Source organism: Molossus molossus, unplaced genomic scaffold (assembly GCF_014108415.1).
Source record: "Molossus molossus isolate mMolMol1 unplaced genomic scaffold, mMolMol1.p scaffold_m16_p_6, whole genome shotgun sequence".
NCBI lineage: Eukaryota > Metazoa > Chordata > Mammalia > Chiroptera > Molossidae > Molossus > Molossus molossus.
This window is the reverse complement of record NW_023425399.1, coordinates 13,247,775-13,269,015: the sequence shown is the minus strand read 5'-3', so window position 1 is coordinate 13,269,015 and position 21,241 is coordinate 13,247,775. Positions and strand designations below refer to the sequence as shown.

Sequence of the window (21,241 nt, the reverse complement as noted above, 5' to 3'; positions counted from 1 at the left end):
GCAAGAACTTTATGAGCCACGTGCCAGCTGGGACCAGGCTTCCTGCCTCTTACATAACTGCAGAGCTGGGGGCCAGCCGGCCAGAGCCCTGGAGGGCCAGCCGGGAAAGGCCCAGCACTCAGCAGTCAAAGACCAAGGCCAACCGGACTGAGCCAGACACCTGGGCTCCAGGTTCCTCTCAAACATCTGCAGGTTCTTGGGAAGGACTCTCAGCTGCCATGGTTGGGTCCTGGGACCTCATCTTCAGTCCCAGATGGTTTACATCAGTCCTGGGTATGCCTCAGGCAGCATTTCTTCTTACAGACAGGACCATACACACACACACACACACACACACACACACACACACAGATTTACTGATATGCACCAATATGAATACAGACACACAATACCTACATACACATGTGGTTACACTGTCATGCTCATGTGTGAATAGACACTCATACTCATCTGCAGACTCACACATGTAGACACCCACATGCATACACACAAGCACATTAATACATATGAAGTTACACACTGACACGTCAACACACTGCACAGAGGCTCCCTGAGGAACACACACGTACACACTGAGAACACACAGTCAGAGAAGCAGACACACTGAAAAATCGTACAAACAGGGTCACCATGACACACGCTAACAAGAGAGCACAGGCAGTCACCTACATGGACTCACTGACACAATACCTTGCCATACAGGAACCCACACACACACCAGAAGACACACGAGCTGAAGCACATCTATACACGAAACACCTGCACCCACCCCCACCCCCACTCACACGTCTACAAGCCCGGAGTCTCCAGGGCTCTCCTGCAGCTGTTGCCCACCCCCCGGAGGGAGGTGATGTCCCCGAGGGAACAGAGGTCTCCCATCCCATCCTAAGCTCTGCTGGGTCCTGCATGACATCAACAGCCCCCTCGATGCTGCCGGGAGTTTCGAGCTGGGGCCAGGCCGGCGCCAGGCACAGACACTTCAGCCCTTGTTGGGAGAACAGAGAGAGGCTCTCTTGTCCACTGCCCGTCCTCCGGCTCCAACTGCTGGACCTCTCGGCAGCCTCTCCTCAGGCGGGTGCAGGTACGTGGGACTGGGGAGGACAAAGCTGGCAGAGGGGCCATCCGCATTAGCGCAGGGCAGGGGAGGGTGTGGCAGCATCTGCGCTGCCTGCAGGGGCACAGGCCAAGGGTGCCAGGCTGCAGCTCGCTCTCTCGGGGCTCCATGGAGCCGGGGGACTCCCTCCCTTGCTCCGCGGTCACTTTCTCAGCTCCCAAGAGAAAGGATACCCACTGGACCCACCACCATGGGTGGTGCCAGGTGCCCACTTGTAAAGATGGGTAGTGTTGACCCAGAGAGGCTGGGCTGCAGCCCAGGACCCACAAAGGGCCAAGGCTATGGTTTTGGGATGCACGGTACCCAACAGTTCCCGCAAGCAACTGGGATGTCAGGTGAGATATCAGTTCTTGGTCTTGACCTTCCAAGCTGGGGTGGGGCTGTGAGGCCCTGGGCACCCTGAGTCAGGCCTAGATATGCCAGCCTCCTCCACCCTGCAGGGTGGGGGCAGGAGAGACACTGTGCTCCTGATGCACAGATCAGCTGATCTGGCCGGTCTGGGATCTCTCCAAGCAGCGCCCTTACAGGGGCACTAGGCAGAAGTCCTCGTAGCAGGGGATGATCGCACAGAGCCCATGCTGGGGTTTCCACAGCAATTCAGGGTTACATCATGCCTGCATGGGAGCTGGGGAGCCCAGCCTGCCCCTCACAAGCTGTGTCATCCTGGCAAGTCTCTTTCTAGGCCTCAGGCTCCGCACCTATGAAATGGGGGGAAGGATGCAGATGTTTGTGCTCTGCCAGGGTTCTTCCCGGCCTAGCCATCCTGGACTTCTGGAGCTGCCTGGCTCGCCGGGATCTTGCTATCCTGGTTGTCCCCAACCCTTGAAAAAGACTCAGCCTGGGAGGGGCCACCCTGACCATCCTCCCTCCTCCCCTCCTGAGATGTTTGATTGGAGACGCTGGGTCCAGTGGGTATCATTTCTTGCCCCATGCAGGGGTTGCTGGCCTATGGGGTAGGAGAAGCTCACGCTGTAGCAGGTGCACGGATGGGGTTAAGGAGGAGTGGTGAGGGAAGAGGTGTCCGAAACCCTAGACAGATGAAGCTAACTCTCCAATGAAATTTCTCATGCCTGCTCCCCCTTGTGCCCCCAGCACTCACCCTATCACTGTTACAGAATGGACTCTAGTCCTAGCCCAGCTGGGACCCCCAGTCCACAGGTGAGTGGGTCTTGGTTCCCCTACCCACCAGCAGGGGGCTCACTTCCTCACATGGCTCTGGAAATCTATGGAAGCACCTGCCAGGCAGGTGGGCCATCCCAGACAGGACTGGGGGGTCAACAGGGGTCACTCTGGGCTGGGCTCACAAAAGCGGGGCATTTGCAGGGTAAATACAGAAGGGACTTGGGCAAAGGACTTCAAGAAGTAAATGGGGTGGAAAAATCATGAGATTGGCCCTGAGGACACCTGAGTTTTAAAAATGCCTGTGGAGCAGCCTCTAAGTCCTTGGACAGCTCTTCTCTGGGCCTCAGTTTCCTCACCCTCACAATGGACACAATCCAAGGCTGTTGTGAGAAGCAGATGAGATGGTTTTGGGGGTGGGTAGAGGGGTAGAAAGGGAGGGAAGGAAGGAAGGAAGGAAGGAAGGAAGGAAGGGAGGGAGGGAGGGAGGAAAGGAGGGAGGGAGGGAGGGAGGGAGGGAGGAGGGAGGGGCCTAGTAGAGAGGTTGGAGAATAAATAGATCAGGGCTTGGGCCAGAGGAACAGGGAGGGAGCCAGGAGTGGGGACCTGTTGGTCTTGATCACTTCTTCCTGTAAATGTTTTTAGCCCTCAAGGTCCAGTGGGAACATCAACCTGGGGCCTTCAGCTAATCCAAAGTGAGTTCTGGACCCTCAAGCAACTTTCCACCCTGGCTCCCCTCGTACCTGGCTCCTCTAGGCTTGGGAATAAAATCCACATTCTCTGGACTTTAGACCCTTCAAGACACTCTGTCACCTGGGCCCAGGACTGTCCTCCAGCTTTGCTTCCCACTAATTCCCCAACCTCTGCCCACGCTGAGCCCTGGGCCTGGAATGCCCCCCAAAGTCTGCGGTGTTAGCAGCTCCCCACCTTTCAAGCTCTTCTCAGGCTTTGAAGCCAAATCCCTCACCTTCTGTGCAGCTGTGTCTGGCTTTCTCCCCACCTTACTTGTTTACCTGATGTGAGATCCCCAGGTGCAGGGCCAGTCTTACGAGCCCCCTCTCGGCTGGAGAACATGGCAGTCTTCAGCAGCGGGGAGGCTTGGCTGGAGGAAAGCTCCCCGCATTCCCCACCTTCAAAGTGGAAAAGAAGTCTGGATTTGATCTCAGGACTGGGCTTTGCAAGCTTGCAAATGCGGACGCATGTTCTTACCTCTTCCCCCAGTGCCCGGCCCACTGACTTCGACTTCCTGAAAGTCATCGGCAAAGGCAACTATGGGAAGGTGGGTAACATGGTGAAGGTGGGGGGACCTGGGTCTCCCCTTCTCTAGCCTCCCCTCCCCACCCCTGGTCATTTGCATGTGCGAAGAGGGAGCTCACAACCTGCAGATCCAGGGATGCAGATCCAGAGCTGGGGACCACCCGCGGAATGATCACCTTCGGGGCCTTGCGTCTCTGCTTCCGCTCAGGTCCTCCTGGCCAAACGCAAATCTGATGGGATGTTCTACGCAGTGAAGGTGATACAGAAAAAATCCATCTTAAAGAAGAAAGAGGTACCAGAGCTCAGGCATAAGCATTTCCTCTCCTGCTCCTTGACCCCCAGGCTAGGTGGCTTCCCAAGATGGATCCCAACTGGGAGGGTCCATGGGCTGGGTGCGGAGGGGGTCACAGCAGGGGGCCAGTTTGTGCCCAGGATGCTGACCCTTCTCTAGAAAGGCCGCCCAACCACCTCACCCACAGGCCTGCAGGAGGAGCCCATCCCAGCCCTGTGCCTCCCCTGGGAAATGAGGGCCCCACGGTGACAAGTCCTCTGCCCTGCCTAGGTGTCCACCTCCCCATCTGTGCAGTGTGAGGTCACACTCCATACTCTCCAAAGGCCCTTCAAGCCACAGCCGTCCTGGAGTTCCAGGTGCTCTGGCTGACTTGTCTCTTTAAGAGAGAGCAGGCCCAGAGAGGGCTGGATAGCAGATCAGCAGACGCAGGAGAGGGAATTAACATTAACAAGGGCATTGTGGGGGGGATCTTCCTGAGAGAGGTGGCCTTGTGGCTGGCCTTGAAGGTAGAGTTCAGTGGTCTGAAAAGAGGGTGCCCAGGCAGGGGAAACAGCATGGACACAGGCATGAATGTGGCCTCATGTAGGAAGTGGTCATAGGTGCTTTGCTTACCACCCCAGGGGTGGGGGCAGGGGTTTCTGATCTGGGGGCTGGAGCTGCACCCGTATGGACTGGCGGGGGGTGAGGCTGACCACACCGAACCCTGAACACTAGGCAAGGAGCTGGGCCTGGCAATTGGAGCCACAGTGAGGAGGGGCATGGGAAGGGCCGGCAGCGCAGCCCCCACCAGCGAGGCGCTGCGGGCTGTGACAGGGCCCCTGTCTGTGTGACCCCGCAGCAGAGGCACATCATGGCAGAGCGCAATGTGCTTCTGAAGAACGTGCGGCACCCCTTCCTCGTGGGCCTGCGCTACTCCTTCCAGACGCCGGAGAAGCTCTACTTTGTGCTGGACTATGTCAATGGAGGAGAGGTGGGTGGGCCGCAGGGAGCTGCTCTGGGCCAGCTGTTAGCTGGGAGCTGTCCGTCCCCCACTCCCCTGTGTGCCAGGCTCTGGGATGATCTCACATTACCCCTACCACAGACCCATATTGTAGCTGCAGAAACCCAGGCTCGAGAGCTAACTCGCTTGCTCAAGGCCACCCAGCCCGTACCTGGCAGAGCCAGGATGGAAATGTGGGTCTGCACTGACTTCTCCCTGCAAAGCTGCCCAGACTCAGCCAGGAAAGGTCAATGTCGGAGGAGCTCTGCAGTCAAGATTTGCAATACCCGTTTTACACCAGAGGAGGTCACTGTGGAAACTGGAGACCTGACGCCCCCTAGTGACCTCGAAGCACAGCTGCACCAGCTGAGTTCCCTCCTTGACTTCCCTGTGGCTCCCTGAGCAAAACTTGGTGGGGCTCCCTTCAGTGACCCCAGATATAAGTTCTGTGATCTCATGCCTTTTGGCCTGAAGCCAAGAGGGGAGTGTTGGTCCTGCATTCCTAAGTCCCCTGGTGGAGTTGAAAGACTTTCCATGCCAGCAAAACACACCAAAGCGATTGGCCCGCAGGCAGATCTGACCTGGGCTGAGTTTGACTCAGCCATAATAATCTTATCACCTGGTGGGTGGAACCAACCATCTTGAACCACCCAGTTTCAAATCCCAGCTCTGCCAGTTGCAAGCCATGTGACCTTGACAAGTCACTTGACAACTCTGACCTCTCCCAGGTTCCTCTTAGGTCAGCGGTTCTCAACTTGTGGGTCGTGACCCCTTTGGGGATCGAACGACCCTTTCACAGGGGTCGCCTAAGACATAACAGTAGCAAAATTACAGTTATGAAGTAGCAATGAAAATAATTTTACGGTTGGGGGTCACTACAAAATGAGGAACTGTATTGAAGGGTCGTGGCATTAGGAAGGTTGAGAACCACTGTCTTAGGTGAAGCCAGCATCCTATTTGGGACCTTGAAAATGGTCATGAGGATTAACTGAGATAAGAGATGTGAAAGGTTCTGGCTTGGAGCCTGGACCACAGTAGGTGCTCAGTCCATGCTAATTAATCTCTCCCGCTGACCCTTTGGACACCCACAACTGCTGTACGGGGTGGGGGCCGGCATGCCCTTTGTGGTCTGAGTGCGTTGCAGCTCAGAGGCGGGTGACTTGGCCAGCTGCCCCCTGCCCTGCACTCTGGGAACTGAAGCCCCGAGGAAACCCTCTCACAGGTGTCTCCCCCTCCAGCTCTTCTTCCACCTGCAGCGGGAGCGCAGGTTCCTGGAGCCCCGAGCCCGGTTCTATGCGGCCGAGGTGGCCAGTGCCATTGGCTACCTGCACTCCCTCAACATCATCTACAGGTGAGGCCTGCCTGTGGCTCAGAGCCTGGCTGGGCCCTCTGCCCCAACAGCCAGGGGTCGTGTGGGCCCCTGAACCCTGATGAAATGCCCGTGAACTGCTCCTTTGTCTGAGGAGAATGCCCCCCAGCGGGGTAGGGTGGAAGCCTTCTCCTTTCTAGGATCAAGAGCCCATCCTCCCTGGGCTTCCCTGGGCATCTCTGTGAGCCTCCATGAATGGTCCATCCACCCAGACCCCAGATCCCCAATGTCCTCACTAAGTGGCTGAGCCATCACAGCGTGACTTCTCATCTTCTGCAGGGACCTGAAACCAGAGAACATTCTCTTGGACTGCCAGGTTTGTGTGTGTGTTTGTGTGCATAGTTGCACATGTGTGCTGTGTACACAAGTGCGTGTGCATGGGTGTCTATACATTGTATAGGGATGCATTCATATGTGTGTGTGCACATGCCCATACATGATGTGCACACGAGACCATGTGTATATGCACTGTGTGTGTGCACGTGTGTGCAGGAGATCTGTAGAGGGCAGGGTGGAGGCAGGTGGAGGCTCATGGACTTTGCTGTCCCTCCATGTCTTAGACTGGGTTCCTTGGAAACAGACCCTGAGATGAAGCATTGGGTGCAGAGGCTATGGGGAATGCTCTCAGGGGATCTACCTTTAAGGGGCGAAAAGACGGGATTGGGCAGAGGAGGAAGCTCACCTGCTCTGAGGTTGCGAGTGAGGTCTCGGCTGATCTTCTAGGGTGGGGAGGGCCTGAGCTGGAATGGCTCTTTAGAACTGTTCTAAATTGAGGCAATTTGTGTCCCTGCATCAGTCAATCACTGGGTAGGGATTGCCCCTTGGGAGGGGCATAAGTTTGGGTGAGGGCAGTGTTCCAGCATGGGGGGATGGGCATGCCAGCTCCTCATGGGGAGATTTGGGCAGAGCCCCGCAGTATCCACTCCCTCCATGACCTCCACCAGCCACCCACCTGTGCAGCTGCCACAAAGTGTGGCTGCTTTCTGGGTCCCCAGCCCTCTGTCAAGGGCTGCTGCCACCAGGCCCCTTCAGCAAGGACATTCTGGAGCTGCACTGTGATAGGGCATGGGTCTGAGTCTGTGATGAGCTGGGCAGACAGCGGAATGCCATCTCCCCACCTTGCCCCTGTGCTGCTCCCAGTCCAGAAGCCCTGGGTCTCTAAGTAAAGCCTCAGCCTGTGCAGGGCCATCAGACCCCGGAGCTGCTGCCCTGGGGTGGCATCTGGGCTTTGGGATTAGGCCTGCCAGACCTTTATCTTAGGCTACCCTCCTGCCCCTGGCTTCCCTCCTCTGCAGGGACACGTGGTGCTGACAGATTTTGGCCTCTGCAAGGAAGGTGTAGAGCCGGAGGAGACCACGTCCACATTCTGTGGCACCCCCGAGGTGAGCTAAACCTCCTGAGAAGGCAGGTCATGAGTGGTCGAGGCCAGGCTCCTGATCAGAGGCAATGGGTGACACCTAGCGGGCCTCACTCCTTCCCCTGCGCTGCCTGTGCACTCAGCCTTGGTTTCCTCATCTGTGTAATGGGGGCATCAGCTCTGGGGGTTCTGGGACCCAGCCAGCTGCTGGTGACTCTGCCACAGTGATGTCCAGTAGAAACAAACAGAAATAAAAACCATACAGGCAATTAAAAATTTTCATCTGTCATGTTTAAAAAGTAAAAAAAAACAGGTGAAATGAAGTTAAATAACATATTTTAATTGGCCTGATATATACAAAATATTGTCATTTCAACATACAACCATATAAAATTGTTGCCCTATTTTATTCTTTTTTTCTAAGTCTTTGAAATCAGTGTGTATTTTGCACTGATGGGCCGTCTCAGCTCCGACCAGCCACATTTCAAGTGTTCGGTGGCCACACATGGATAGTGGCTGCTGTACTGGACAGCACTGCCCTACAGGGTGAAGTCCATGTGCAACAGGAGGGCCAGGCCTGACAATTAAGATCAGGGTTCGCGCCCGGCTGGTGTGGCTCAGTGCATTGAGCGTCGTCCCATGGACTGAGAGGTTGAGGTTCAATGCCCAGTCAGGGCACACGCCTGGGTTGCAGACTCAGTCCCTGGTGGGGGGCATGCTGGAGGCAGCCAATCGATGTTTCTATCTCTCTCTCCCTTCCTCTTTCTCTAAAAATCAATAACAATATATTTTGTAAAATATCAGAGCTTGCAAGTGTGAGGGAAGCTTTTCTTCCGCCCTCTTCCTGCCACCAAGAGCGTGGAGGGTTATAGTGTGTGGGTCCCAGCAGGAATTCACAAGGCCTGCTAAGGCCTCTGTGCAGCCTTGGGGTTCAAAGCTTTCCCACCGGCGCTGACCCTTGGACGCCGGACCAGAAGGGGTCTCTAGTTGCTGCAGAGAGGTCTGGGTGGGTCTGTGGGGCTGAGGCTGCAGGACTAGGAAACTCCCCTCACCCTGGCATGGGACAGGATTTTAGCTGCTCTATTTTTCTCTCTATGCTTGAAAATCCGGGTTTCAGATCTCAGCTGGGCCTGCTCAGTTTGGTTTTAGAGTAATGGGCGGACAGATGACCTCTCTGAACAGGAGCCATTGTGTTTGTGGGTAGCAGGGTGTCCGCTGGACATCGCCGGTGCTTCCTTCATGCTTGCAAGCCTGGTTTTTAAAAAAATATATGTTTTTCTATTTTTCCACAGTGACCCTTCCTTGGCCATTGCCAGGGGCAGGGAGCAAGGGGATGCGCACCCTGGCTCATGTAGGAGACAGGTGGCCCCAACATGTCATCTCTCCCACGATCTTTTTCTCTGAGTGCCTTGTTTACAGATGGGGAGACTGAGGCTGAGGGCCTTTCAGATGAGTGTGTTTCCCTCCACAGTACTTGGCTCCAGAAGTGCTCCGTAAAGAGCCTTATGATCGGGCGGTGGACTGGTGGTGTTTGGGGGCCGTCCTGTACGAGATGCTGCACGGCCTGGTGAGTGGGGTGTGGCTGTCTGCAAGGGACAGCGGGCTCTGGGGAGACACAAGGTGGGTCTGTCCCTGCGTCACCTGCTCAGGCTCCTCCAGGAACTGAACGGGCCATCTCTCCACTCCAAGCTAAAAAAGATGATGCCAAAATGAATACAAGGATTATATGTATTTTTTCAATAATGTCAGTTCGGTGCTTTATAATATACCGCCTCCTGTGTTACTCCTTTGGCGCCTCAAAACAGCCTTTGGAGGGCGGCAGCAGGAATAGAGTTGTTCTTAATTTCCTGAAAGGGAAACTGAGGCCCCGAAAGGTCACAGAGCTGGTAGGTTATGGAACCAGCCCTGGACCCAATTCTAGGCTGCCCGCTGAGACGGAGGCCCGTGCGGACTTGCCCCAGGCCAGGCTCCTCTCTGGGGCGGCGTCATCAACAGTTTGGTGGGTTTGAAGGAACAGGCTCCTGGAGGCTGGAGAAGGAAGAGCTGGCAGAGGAGGTGGCAGGAAGAGCATCAGGAAAGATGGGCTCTGGACATTGGGGCCTGGCTCTCTTCCAAGCAATGCCCCAGGCTTTAATCTCTCTGACCTGTGTCTTCTCGTCTGAAAAACTACTACCTGTCTCCAAGGATGGTTGTGGGGCTGGGATGAAATGATGATGGGGAGCATGTGAACTTTGCGAAGTGCTAAGTTGGTGCACAAGGCTGATGAAGAGCGGTGGGGTAGGGGATGCTTCCAGGAGGGCCACAGTCTTACACCGGTGAAGAGCGATTCCTCAGCCTGCTCCACTATGCCAGAAGCCCAGAGGTCTCTGTCCCTCTCGTCTGCCATGTGAGCCACTGTACAGGATGCGGGTCTGGCTGGATCCTTCCAGCGACCCAGCTTTGCTCCAAGTCTCTCTGAGACCTAGGCCCACTTGAACATGGATGATCCTCCAGCTCTCTCCCTCTTTGCCAGCCACCCTTTTACAGCAAAGACGTATCCCAGATGTATGACAACATTCTGAACCAGCCACTACAGATCCCTGTGGGCCGGACGGTGGCCGCCTGTGACCTCCTGCAAGCCCTTCTCCACAAGGACCAGAGGCAGCGGCTGGGCTCCAAAGCAGACTTCGTAGGTGACTTGCCAGTGCAGCACTGGCCCCTTCCTGCAGAGTTAGCTCAGACACACAGTGACAGGCATCCAGCTGTCCTGTAAAACCAAGCATTGCTAATTTGTTCATTTGGAAATTCACAGCTGCTACTGTTTGATTACTTCCTTCAGTCTAGTTCTTTTATTCAACCAATATTTACTGAGCACCTACTATGTGCCAGACATTGAGCTGGGTGCTAGGGATTCAATAGACTGGGTCTCTGTCCTTATTAGGTCTATTGGGGGGAGGGCAGACAACAAGCAAACATTATATACAATTATTACAGAGTGTGACAAGCATCAGGAAAAAATGAACAAAGAACTGAGATAGACAATAATGAGAGCGGATGAATTCACACTGGCATGGCCAGGGAGGTCCTTTCTGAGGAGGTGGCAAGCTGAGACTTGAAGGATGAGAAGGAACCACTCATGCAGAGCTGGGAGGAGGCATCCCAGACACAAGACAGCATGTGCAAAAGTCCTGTGGTGGCACCCTGGCTGATTTGGCTCAGCGGTTAGAGCATCAGCCAGCGGTCCAGAGACAGGTTCGGTTCCCACTAAGGGCACGTACCTTGGTTGCGGTTTGTCCCCGGCCCTGGTTGGGTCGTGTGGGTAGCAGCCACTCGATGTGTCCCTTTCACATTGATGTTTCTCTCTCTCTCTCCCTCCCACTCAATCTGAACTAAAAATGGAAAAATATCCTTGGATGAGGATAAAAAAAAAAAAAAAGTCCTGTGGTGGGAACAAGGAGGAGATTGTTATGCTTTAGGGTATTTTGAACAGGGGTGTGGTAAGACCCAATTTAAGATTTTTTTCTTTTCTTGTTTTAATCCTCATCCAAGTACATTTTTGCACTTATCCTCAGACAGAACGGGAGGTAGAGAGGGAGGAAGAAAGAGAGAGAAACATCGATGTGAGAGAGACACACTGACTGGTTGCCACCCACACGAGCCCAACCGGGGCCGGGGACAAACTGCAACTAAGGCACATGCCCTTAGCAGGAACCAAACCCAGGACTCTCTGGTCCACAGGCTGATGCTCTAACCGCTGAGCAAAACCAGCCAGGGCCCAATTTAAGTTTTTTTTTAATCCTCACCCAAGGACATTTTTGCATGTATCTTCAGATACAGCAAGAGATGGGGGGGGGGGGATATCGATGCGAGAGAGACACATCGAGTGATTGCCACCCACACGACCCCAACCAGGGCTGGGGACAAACTGCAACCAAGGTATGTGCCCTTAGCGGGAACCAAACCCGGGACTATCCGGTCCGCGGGCCGACGCTCTAATCATTGAGCAACCCGGCCAGGGCTCAATTTAAGTTTTTTGGTTTTTTTTTTAAGGGGACAATGGGCAACTTTTATTTTATTTTATTTTATTTTTTATTTATTCTTTTGGTGGTAGGTGCCCCTAGTGGAAACTGAACCCCAGGACTCTGGTCCACAGGCTGACGCTCAACTGCTGAGCCAAACTGGCCAGGGCTCAATTTAAGTTTTAAGGAATTCCTCTGGCTTCTGTGCAGAGTGGACTGGACTGGCTTTTCACAAATATCTGAGCACTTCCTCCTTGCCAGTGCCCAGGCTGGGCACTCAGGATATAGAGATGAATAATTCACAGTGCAGTTCCTTAACAAGTTTATGATATATATATATTTAAATTGCATTAGCATTTTCTATTCAACCTAAGGTCATCTGGATTTATAAAAGGAAGCCCACAGTACTCTGTTCTCTACAAGTTTGTTTTCTCGGCATATTGTTTGAGATGCATGGACTAGGAGACAGGCTACCGGGGTTCAGATCCCTTCTCCACCACTACTTATGCTTAACTTCTCTCTGTGAGCCCCAGTTTCCCCATCTGTAATAACAGTACCTAGCTCGAAGCTGCTAAAAAGAAAAATGGATTAAGATATCAAAGCACCTGGCCAGTGTGGCTCAGTGGATTAAGCATCGTCCTATGGACTGAGCAGTCCTGGTTCAATTCCCAGCCAGGGCACATGCCCAGGTTGCAGGCTCAGTCCCCAGTGGGGTTGTGCAGGAGGCAGCTGATTGATGTTTCTATCTCTAAAAAAAAAAAAAAAAAAATATGCAAAGCATTTAGGCCAATGCCTGGCACATAGTAAGTGCTTTTTTATTTATTTATTTATTTATTTATTTATTTATTTATTTAATCCTCATCCGAGGACATTTTTCCATTTTTTGTACAGACAGAGTGGGAGGGAGAGAGAGGAAGAGAGAGACAGGGAAACATCGATGTGAAAGGGACACATCGAGTGGCTGCCACCCGCACGACCAACCAGGGCCGGGGACAAACTGCAACCGAGGTACATGCCCTTAGCGGGGACCGAACCCGGGTCTCTCCGGACCGCAGGCCGACGCTCTAACCGCTGAGCCAAACCGGCCAGGGCGTAAGTGCTTTTTAAAGTATTTTTACCAACAGCCCTACATGTCAGATACCGTGAAGTGAAACAATATTTAGGGTATTTGCCTCCCCATCCCTGGCCAGCTTAAAGAATGGGGCTTTCATGAAGACCAATCTACTCCTTCCAGGTGAAAATTTGCATCTTAAAAAAATGCATGATTTAAAAAATAAGACATATTCACATAAATCAAAATTCAAAGAATATTAATTTTAAAAGTCCCTCCAGCTACCCAGTTCCTTAATTTAGAGGCAACCAGTGTTACCAGTTTTGGGAGACTAGGATATTTTGGGGTACTAGGATATATATCTATATCTATATCTATATCTATATCTATATCTATATCTATATCTATATCTATATCTATATATAGATATATAGATATTTTTTATCCTCACCCGAGGACATTTTTTCATTTTTTGTTCAGATAGAGTGGGAGGGAGAGAGAGGAAGAGAGAGAAACATCAACATGAAAGGGACACATCGAGTGGTTGCCACCCTCACAACCCAACCAGGGCCGGGGACAAACTGCAACTGAGGTACATGCCCTTAGCGGGAACCGAACCCGGGTCTCTCTGAACCGCAGGCCGATGCTCTAACCGCTGAGCCAAACCGGCCAGGGCTAGGATATTTTCGATCTGGCTTTTTTGTTGTTGTTGTTAATCCTTACCCGAGGATACTTTTCTTTTTTTAATATGTTTTTATTGATTTTAGAGAGGGAGAAGGAGAGCGAGACATCGATTGGCTGCCTCCTACATGCACCCCAACAGGGGATCAAACATGAAACCTGGGTATGTGCCCTGACTTGGAATCAAACCCATGACCTTTAGGTTCAATGACCTTCTGATGCTCAACTAACTGAGCCACAGTGGCCAGGGCCCAAGGATATGTTTCCATTGATATTTAGATAGAGTGGAAGGGAGGGAGGGAGAGAGAAACATCAATGTGAGAGAGACATATTGATCCGTTGTCTCCCATACAACCCTGATTAGGGCCAGGGATCGAACTTGCAACCCAGGTAGGTGCCCTTGACTGGGAATCGAACCCAAGATCCTTCAGTCCGAGGGCCAGTGATCTAACCATTGAGAAAACTGGCCAGGGCTGGATCTGGCTTTTTTTGTAATTCTCACCAAAGGATATTTTTCCATTGATTTTCAGATAGAGTGGGAGGGGGAGGGAGAGTGGGGGGGGAGAGAGAGAGAGAAAAAATCGATGTGAGAGAGGCACATCGATTGGACCTCAACTGGAATCGAACCCTCTATTCTTTGGTCCATGGGCCGATGCTCTAACCGCTGAGCCAAACAAGCCAGGGTAGACCCAGCTTTTTTTTTTTTTCCTTCGTACATGCCCCTAGCAGGAACCGAACCCGGGACTCTTTGGTCCACAGGCCGATGCTCCAACCACTGAACCAAACCGGCCAGGGCTGATCCAGCTTTTTAACGAGCCCGGAAGGTGGTATTCTGACATAAGTGGCCGGAGAATCAGTCTTTGAGAAATGCAGACAGAGAGAGGGTCCTGCCGGGACAGGAGAAAGTTGGTGCTGGTGTTGGTTTGGAGCAGGAAGGAAGTGGTGAAGCACACCCAGGACTCAGCTGAAATCCTGGGACTCTAGGAACCTGCAGCTCTCTTTGGGGCTTTCCTTCCTAAACCTTCCGGAGTGAGTTCATCTGTCTATTTCTCTGGTTTGCATTCTGGAAGAGTCAAAATGCACTAAGGCAAGTGGGGTGGGGTCCCCAAGACCCCCTGGGGACCCTAAGGGCAGAGTCTATTGTCTTGTTCAATGACATACCTCCAAAGTCTACCATGGTGCTGGCACAGAGTAGGTGTTAGGTAAAGAGATGTGGAATAAATTGATGTCATGGAGGAAAGGGCTGGGGTTCCCGATGATGGTGAAGGGCAGAGCCTGGCTGCAGAATGCGCCCTTGTCCCAGGAAACCAGCCAGAGGTGCAAGGTACTTTCTCAGTAAAGGTTTTAGGGCTTGGCAGCCAGTTGCCAATAGAGTTGGAGCTCGGGGCCCTGTGGGGTGGGGTGGGAGCGCCTATGGGGAGGCTGCTCCTGACCGGCACCTTCTTCCTGCAGCTTGAGATAAAGAACCACGTGTTCTTCAGCCCCATAAACTGGGATGACTTGTACCACAAGAGGCTGACTCCACCCTTCAACCCAAACGTGGTAAGAAGTCACTGCATTCCAGATTCTGGGTTACCAGGGCTGGTGGGAGTTTGGAGGGTGCCTGGGCCAACTCTCTACAGATTGAAAACCAAGGGTCCAAGAGGCTCCATGACTTGTGCAAGGCCACATAGTAAGTCAGAGGCAGAACCGGTCTGGAACCCAGAAGTCGTGACCGCCAGCTGAGCTGTGTGGTGAGCCATGTGACGCTAATTGCACAGCCTGTGGCAGTTTTTGAAGTGCTCTGTGTCACACAGCATACCCAGATGGAGCCAAGCCCCGCAAAGACATTTTTTCCTATGGCCAGCTTTTTTCCTGATAATTAAAATGACATGTATTCATTGTAGAAAGTATGCAAAACAGAGAAGTCTAAAGAAGCAGGGAGAAAAAGCTTATCTCACTACTCAAAAGAAACCATAGTTGGTGTGTTTCCTTCCAGTCATTTTTCTGTTTTTCACCTAGTTCATATTTTATATACATAGATACTTCTCCCCACCCCCATTTTTTTCTTTTTTGCTAAAAACTATGTCATTATTTTTCCAATTTATATAAAACTTTATAAGGATCATCTTAAGTGACTTATACTATTTCAACCCTATGCTGGTGACATAAGTTATTCAACCAGGCTTCTAACGGTGAACTTTAGGTTATTACCATTTTATATTTATCATAATGTACTGCCGAACATCTTTAAGTGTCTGTTTTTGCTCAGGGCACTGATTCTTTCCTTGTGATGGATTCCAGATGGGGAATGACCAGGTCATAGAGTGAGACTGTTTCTAGGCTCTTGACCCACACTGCCTCGCTGTGTTAGGGAGTGCAGTCTATTTCTGACCAGGACAGCCTGCTGGAGGATTCTCATCTCTGCAGCACGTGCATTGTGGTTTTTAACTTTGCCAATTTGTTAAGTAAAAAAATGGCTTCTGGCATTGTTTTAATTTATATTTCTTTGATTTACAGTGAAGGTGGTTAGTTTTTATTATTTTTAAAAATATTTTTATTGATTTTCTAGAGAGGGAGAGAGATGTAGAAAATGGATGAGAGAAACATCAATATCAATCAGCTGCCTCCTGCATGCTCCCTATTGGGGATCGAGCCCACAACCTGGGCAAGTGCCCTGACCTGGAATCAAACCAGCAATGTCTTGGTGCATGGGTCAATGCGCAACCACTGAGCCACACTGGCTGGGCAGAAGGTGGTTAGTTTTAAAATATTAATTGGCAGTGCTAGTATGAACAAAAGGAACGCCATTTGAGATGCACACTGGAGGTTTGCTTGGCCACCTCTAAGGGTCATGCAATGTCAAGTCCTCTTCATCCAAGCAGTCTACACACCTCAACACTGCCAGTGTTACCATTTACATCTTTCCTCTGGTGATTCACCTGTTCATGAACGTATCTTTGAGCACCGGATTCTTTTTATTTATTTTTTAAAATATGTTTTTATTGATTTTTTTAGAGAGGAAGGGACATAGAAACATAGATGTGAGGGAGAAACATCAATCGGCTGCCTCTTGCATGCCCCCTACTGGGGATTGAGCCCAGTAATCGCACTGGGACCTCTCAGTCCACAGGATAATACTCAATCCACTGAGCTACTACACCAGCTGTAGGATACGCTCAGTTCAGGCACCTAAAAAGTTTATCTGGGGATTTAAAAAAAGACCTTGAGGATAATATTGAATGTACACATTGGAGAGAGAATAATATACAAAATCTAGACAGGGAGGTCATAAAATGCAATGTGTGGACTTTAGAGTGAGACATAGTGGAGTTGGATTCCTGGTTCTGTCGCCTACCACTTGTGAGACCTTGAATAAGTTTCTTTAGCATCAGTGTCTTCGTTTTAAACACACACACACACACAGAAAATACTGGCCTTGCCTAGGGCCACACAGCAAAAAAGGGCCAGGGCCAGGATTCCCAGCCTGGTCTTGGAACTCTGCGTCCTGGGCTAGTCCCACTGTGTGTCCCGTGGCCTTTTGGAGAGGCTGGAAGCCATGGTCTCTTTGGTTCCACAGGCTAAGGCTCGCGTGCTAGAGCGGATCCGCAGACCTTTCCACTTGCTCACCTGCTTACTTCACAGAACCCCACTGGCTCGGTCTTCCCCACAGACCATGCCTCCTCCACAGAGAGGTTGTATCAGTTAGTTCTTGCTGCATAACAAGCCACCCACAAACTATGTGGCTTTAAAACAATTTTTTATTTCCTCCTGATTCTGTGGGTTGGTTGGGTGGTTTCTTTGGCCTGGGCCCAGCCAGCTGTCTGCTGGGCTCTCGCGTTAGCAGTCAGCTAGCAGGTCAGCTGGCAGTTGATGATGACCTACAACTGCTGCACTCACATGCCTGGCAGTTGGCTGGCAGCTGGGGAAACTGGGTTCTCCTTCACGAGTCCTTTCCGACTCCAGCAGGATGGCCTGGGTTTGTTCATATGCTGGATCTGAGGTTCCAAACACAGCCAGAGAGAACTCAGCAGTGTGTGTTTTTCAAGCTTCTCAAAGAATCACATTTGGTAACATCCCGTTATTCTAAGCAAGTCACATGGCTACCCCAAATTAAAGGGATGGGAAAAGAGACCCTGCCTCTGGATGGGAATGGAAAATGTGTGACCGTTTTTACACTCTCCCTCACAGGTCTTCCTGCAAAATAGCTACAGCTGCGCAGTCACTCTCTATTATGTTACCCTATTCTTATTTTCCATAAGACCTATAAACACCACAAATTATCTATTGGTTGTGTATGTGCTTATTATCAACCCTCCTACTCTCTGCATAATATAAGCTCCATGAAAGTGAGGGCCCACCCTATTTGCTCTCCTGAATGACCAGTGGGCATTCAGTAAGTATATGCTGACTAGACTTGTCTGTATTGTGGAGCAGGCAGGGAGGGTGCCAGGGGCTTAGAGGAATGGATAAGTGGTTGCTGCACCCCGTGGAATAAAAGAACGAATGTAAAAGCACGGGTAAGTGACAGTTAAGTAAGGATGTCCAGAAGGCACTCAGAAGGGAGGCCTAACATCCCTCTCAGGGCTTGTGGGTTCCTTTGGCAGCTCTGACCCGTGTTCCCTTCTCATCTTTGGCTTATATCATAGGCAGGACCAGCTGACTTGAAACACTTTGACCCAGAGTTCACCCAGGAAGCCGTGTCAAAGTCCATTGGCTGCACTCCTGACACGGTGGCCAGCAGCGCTGGGGCCTCCAGTGCATTCCTGGGATTTTCCTACGTGCCAGAGGATGAAGCCGTCTTGGACTGCTAGGAGAGAGGTACCTGTGGAACCACTGAAGACAGCTGGTACCTGTAAGGAATTACCTTCAACGGCTAGGAACAGAGACTCAAAGTAACAATGGCTTAATTAAGACGACTCCCCCCCCTCCAGCACATAAAGAATTGTGTTAGGTGGTCCAGGGCTGGGACAACAGGTCATCAGAAACTCAGAGGCTTGCTGTACTTTGCTCTGCTATTCTTGGCAAATGGCTTCAGTATTAGTTGCTACATATCATAAGGTAGTTACTGGAGCTCTAGCCACTGCTTTTGTGTTCTGGGTAGGACAAAAAAAAAAAAAAAGAGAGAGAGGAAAGGAGAGAAGAGCAAAAGGACACTTTTGTAGTTTCCCAGAAGCCCCACCCAATGACTTCTGCTCATTAGCCACCCATGCCTACCTGTAACTGGGGCTGGGAACATTATTACCCCTAGTAACATGGGCGTTCTGACACTAAGGGAGGAAGAGCAAAAGTTGGGTGGGCAGCCAGCAGGCCTCTTGGTGTTTAGATTTTGATTTCAAAGTGTGAAAGGACAGAGATGTGACAAGCCTAGAGGGTATCTATCACTGACATCTTCTTATTTTCCTATGTTGATGGTATCTCTCTTTGTTGTGTTGTGTAGTGTTAGAACCCCTTCCTATACCTTCCTATATTCAGGGAATCGCCTACTTGATGAGTCTGGATGAAGGGCATACCTACCTCCACTTCTAGTAGCTAAAATTCTAGATAGTGACTTTCCCAGTCTCTCTTGCAACTAGGGCCAGGCATGTGGCCCAGGGATGCAGCTGTGCCAGATTTTGACTCAAAGTTAGGGGACTGGGAGCTCTCTTTCATGTGGTAGCTGTGGTGACAGCACCCACAAAACTGAGTTCCTGGTGTAGAAGTGGCAACAATGTAAACTGCAGCAATTGGGACTCAGTGGCAGTTCCTTTATATCAGTGATGCCATTCCCACCATTCCCGGGGAGCCCTGGGCCTTGTGCTCTAGCTTTCAAATGATTTTGAGAGCTTCTGATCCTTTTTACACCATCATTTTTAATTTAATTGGCCAAAATCAGCTTTAGAACAGCAGCTGATGCTGAACCAGTTTCTGGGCTAGATTCTTTCAAGCCTATTATCACTTTTTATACAAACAACCCTAAGGAAGGAACTGTTACTGTTCCCTTTACCAGTGAAGAAACAGGGTCAGAGAAGTTGTTCCTTGCCTGAAGTCACATAACTGATAAAGAGTCAGAGCTGGGCCATATAAGCTGACTCCAGGGCTCTCACATGGAACCGTTGCGCTCGTCTGCCTCTCACTGTTAGGTCCAACAGAGTGGATGTCAAAATCTCTAATGAAAACCAAGTCAGGAATTGGTCACAATAAGCTAGGTGGTGGGAAATTGGGTGTTGAAGGGGAGACATCCAACTGGACACCCATAGTCTGAGCCTGGCTACCAAGTTCATGCGGTGTTCCTCCTTACATGCCTCTCTATATGTTTGGCAGGTCTAAGGCCATGGGGAGCCCAGGCCTTGGACAGGGCTGGAGGTTGGTGCAGGCTTGGTGACCAGAGCTTCCCAGCCACCTATGCACTGCCATGTATTCAAGATCAGTCATTTCTCAAAGTAATTCTGGACAGAATTTGAGCACATAACCTCATGACTTCAGAACACTCAACTTGGAGGATGGATCACGCTACTTTACGGTTTCTTTTTCACAAACCTGTGGTTCATCACCTACTTCTGGGTGGAATTATTAGCTTTTTGGTTTGCGGAAAAGAGAGGCACTTTCTTAACATCAGTGTATGCTGTGATTTTTATTGCCTCTTCCTCTTAATTCAGTTCCATTCTCTCCCTTCCATTTTTCCCGGCAGCCCCCTGCCCCAGGAATGATAGAGAATGAAGCTGAAGACTATGGAAAATACACCAATGACACTACCACTCGCACTGGAGACCAAAGCTGGGTCAGGAAGAGCTGTTGTCACACTTCGACATGCACTGAGAACTCTGAAACACTCTGATTTGATTTCTATGTTAATAGTGTCTATTAACTGACACATGTGGAACATGAGGAAGGGGCCAAAATTTCCCCAACTTCCCAAAGCAAAATGCAAGACTGCAATTGTCTGGAATGTGCTAGTACTGTCAAAAGTACACAATGTACTGTGGATTATGAAATGCATAATGATTCTATCTGTTCTAAGACCGCAAGATCACAAAATTTTCCCCAGGATAGAAAATAAAAATGAAGAAAACCTATGACATTGAATTGATCATGCTATCTATGCCTATGTTGATTGAGCACATTCTGAGTGTTGTATACATTATCTACAATCCTCACAGTAAACAAGCACTTAGAAATTATTAACCTCCCTTTATAGATAAGAAATATTTGCTCACAGAGATTAAGCAATTTGCCCAGCCTCACCCAGCTGGTATAAGACACAGACAGGAACTGAACTTGGTGGTGGCTGATTCTAAGACCTTTGCTCAATTTCTACAGCCTCCAAACAGTGGGAAGAATTGCTCTGGGTAGGTACTCTCTATTGGTCTTCTAGCAAACACTGACTCCACATCAAGCAGAAGGATCCAAGACCTGTCCCAACACTCAAGTGGCACAGCCTACTCTCTCTCCAACGGAAATACATCACTTCCATTTTTATCCCTCACCGAAGACTGCATTCACCCAATTTTGCACCAAAATACGGCATCCCCCAGGAAAAGAATTCTGAATCACCCTCCTCTTTTTAACTGTGCAATAACAACTGCACAGTTGTGAAAAGGCAACAAGAGTTGTGTTTTTAAGATCTCCAAACTCCTACCGCTCTGTACACGAAGATTCTAACAAACAAATTCAAACCGAAACTGTCCGAAGTCTCTATTCTCACTGGGTTGAGCCAGCGAGGTGGTGCCACTGCAAAGTCCACCTGTTCAGGGCACGGAGCACTCCTCTGGGGAGAAGGGAGGCCCTATTAACGGCGTCTGTTTTCTCAGTCTCGCTCCTTCGCATAAGCAGCTCCGTCTGCCCCGAACGCTCTTCCCAGGCCTTGGCTTAATGAATACAACTCTTCTTTCATATCTCTACTCATTGGGGGCGGCTTTATGCCCAGTTCCGGCCCCTCACAGCTCCCTTAAGACAGTTTATATTTTTACTTTTTTGTAGGATCTGGCCAGGTCTAACTCCCCACCAGCAAACGCATGGAGGGGGGGTTCACCGCCATTCCCTGGGTATGGGGTGATTCGAGTTAT

At 50.8% G+C, this 21,241-nt stretch overlaps 1 protein-coding gene across 1 annotated transcript; it reads left to right on the top strand.

The window, feature by feature from the left end:
* Positions 1 to 2,222: 2,222 nt before the first annotated feature.
* Positions 2,223 to 20,219, top strand: SGK2 (serum/glucocorticoid regulated kinase 2). The gene is made up of 13 exons (XM_036244957.1): positions 2,223 to 2,272; positions 2,879 to 2,928; positions 3,455 to 3,512; positions 3,699 to 3,782; positions 4,621 to 4,752; positions 6,000 to 6,112; positions 6,410 to 6,446; positions 7,426 to 7,512; positions 8,959 to 9,054; positions 10,000 to 10,155; positions 14,670 to 14,759; positions 17,846 to 18,051; positions 19,867 to 20,219. Exons 1-12 carry the CDS (start codon positions 2,231 to 2,233, stop codon positions 18,008 to 18,010), a joined length of 1,110 nt encoding a protein of 369 aa, XP_036100850.1. The 5' UTR covers positions 2,223 to 2,230; the 3' UTR covers positions 18,011 to 18,051; positions 19,867 to 20,219.
* The last annotated feature ends 1,022 nt before the right edge of the window (positions 20,220 to 21,241 follow it).